Source organism: Myotis davidii, unplaced genomic scaffold (assembly GCF_000327345.1).
Source record: "Myotis davidii unplaced genomic scaffold, ASM32734v1 scaffold46, whole genome shotgun sequence".
NCBI classification, from domain to species: domain Eukaryota; kingdom Metazoa; phylum Chordata; class Mammalia; order Chiroptera; family Vespertilionidae; genus Myotis; species Myotis davidii.
Genome location: NW_006383006.1, coordinates 5997292 through 5999549, shown reverse-complemented (window position 1 = coordinate 5999549; position 2258 = coordinate 5997292). Strand labels below are relative to the sequence as shown.

Genomic DNA, 2258 nt, shown 5'->3' with positions numbered 1-2258 from the left:
CAATGCTCTATCCACTGAGCCAAACCAGCCAGGGCTTTAAAAAATATTTGATTTCAGAGACAAAGGGAGAGAGATTGAAACATCAGTGATGAGAGAGAATCATTGATTGGCTGCCTCCTGCACGCCCTGTACTGGGGGTTGATCCCACAACCCAGGCATGTGCCCTTGACTGGAATTGAACCCAGGACCCTTTGGTCCACAGGCCAATGCTCTATCCACTGAGCTCAAACTGGGTAGGGCCCCAGCTTTTCTTAAAAGAGCTTTTTATTTTTTTACCTATTGATTTTAGAGAAAGAGAGTAAGGGGGAGAGAGAGAGAGAGAGAAACATCTATTTGTTGTTCCTCTTATTTATGCATTAATTGGTTGATTCTTATATGTGCCCTGACTAAAGATTGAACCCACAACCTTGGCGTACCAGGACATACTCTACCCAACTGAGCTATCCAGCCAGGGCAAAAAAGAGCTTTTCTGTAAAGAACTTGCCTCCTAAACTCTAGGCTAGTGTTTCTCAATTGTAAATTGAAGTATATCTAGTGAACGCCACAGCTTCTGGTGTAATAAAAAATACACAGATTTCCCCTACAACAGCTGTGGTTTCTTTGCGTTTCCTCCCTAAGTCAATAACTTTATATCCTTGTGTACCATGACGTCTGTTACTATTTACCACCATGTTAAGTCCTTTCAGAAAATGTTTTAAACATATAATTGAAATAAGAGTTTCGAAGCTGCCTCATTGTATAATTGAAGGGAAAAAATCTCAGTGTGCTGGTCGTCAGGTGCAGAAGGAGCTTGGCACTCTTGACCTCTTTGGGGTTGGGGTGGTCAGTCAGCGTGGGGTCCCAGCCACCCTGTTCTATTGACTTTCCAATCGCAGTGTGATTGATGACTCCCAGGTGCAGGGGACAGTGGCTTCCTGTGGTCACATGACTGTCTGAGAGGGAGGTCGCTTTACTTCTGGCCCTGTCTGAATGCTTCCCTGAGTGTGACTGAAGTGCCGTCTAGGTATTGATCAGCCTCCTACTGGCCCGTTACCAGCAGGGAGATAATGAGGGCTTTAAAGATCTGCTTCCAGACCCCCAATAGAATTATTTTCAGTCTGCGGTATGGGTAGATGAAAGCTGATGTTAGCAATGATTATTGTCTGTTCAGCTATCATATGTAGACAGGTTTTCTAGTTAGGAAGGTAGTTTTTTTATTTTATTCAGTCTTAAACATTTTATCACATTATTTGTACAGAAAAATATTTTATCAGATTTATTAAACAAAAAATCCAATAAATGAAACAGGACTGACTACAAAAGACAAGTGAAGCTTTTTATTCATCTAGTGATTTCTCTTGATAGCAACATGATGAGTCATGTAAAAGCCTTGTCCTGCTGTGATTGCCTCACGTCCTGAATTCAGAACGTGTCATATCATAATGAATATCACTGCTGTAAATGGCTATCTGGTTGTCTGCATGTTTTTCTATAATCTCTCCTTGGCACCCTGTCTTCCCATCATTTGACCATTTGTGGTTGACATTCATCTCCCTGTTTAGGTGATGATATTTGAACTGGCTTACTACGTGCAGTCATTTCTCAACGAACATAACAAGCCCCCACCCAAGTCTTTTCATGAGGAGATGCTGGAAAGGCGGGCTCAGGAGGAGCAGCAGAGGCTGTTAGAGGCCAAGCGGAAAGCGGAGCAGGAGGTGAGATGGTTGTCATCACAGGTGGCCTGCCCCGACGACTGTGAGCTTCTATAGGCTGTGACTGTCTCCACCTACACACCTACATGTTAACACTGTCTCTTAGTGGGGCCCATTAATTGTGTTATTGCTTATCTTCTATTTAATTGTATATCCTCGTTACCATTTAGAATTTAAAGCTCCTTAATGTTATTGTTTTTAGGAAGGCACATTTTATTTATTTTTATTATTTGTTAATGCTCATCTGAGGATATTTTTCCATTGATTTTTAGAAAGAGTGGAAGGGAGAGGGAGAGACAGAGAGAAACATTGATGTAAGAGAGACACATCAGTTGGTTGCCTCCCGCATGTGCCCCAACCTACTAAGGGCCAGAGATAGAGCCTGATACCAATGTATGTACCATTGGCCAGGAATAGAACCTGCAACCCTTCAGTCTGAGGGCCAACACTCTAACCACTGAACAAAACCAGCCAGTGCTGGCAGGGAAGTTTTTAACAGATGAAAAAATTAGGGCACAGAATCCTATATAATAAAAGCCTAATATGCAAATAGACCAAACGGTGGAA

At 42.3% G+C, this 2258-nt stretch overlaps 1 protein-coding gene across 1 annotated transcript in view; it reads left to right on the top strand.

Moving 5' to 3' along the window:
• Nucleotides 1–2258, top strand: part of EIF2AK4 (eukaryotic translation initiation factor 2 alpha kinase 4) — a 112558-nt gene that overhangs the window by 34302 nt on the left and 75998 nt on the right. Inside the window, exon 4 of the mRNA XM_006778168.2 lies at nucleotides 1542–1694. Within this exon, the coding sequence (XP_006778231.1) occupies nucleotides 1542–1694 (153 nt within the window). The remainder of the gene's footprint in view (nucleotides 1–1541; nucleotides 1695–2258) is intronic.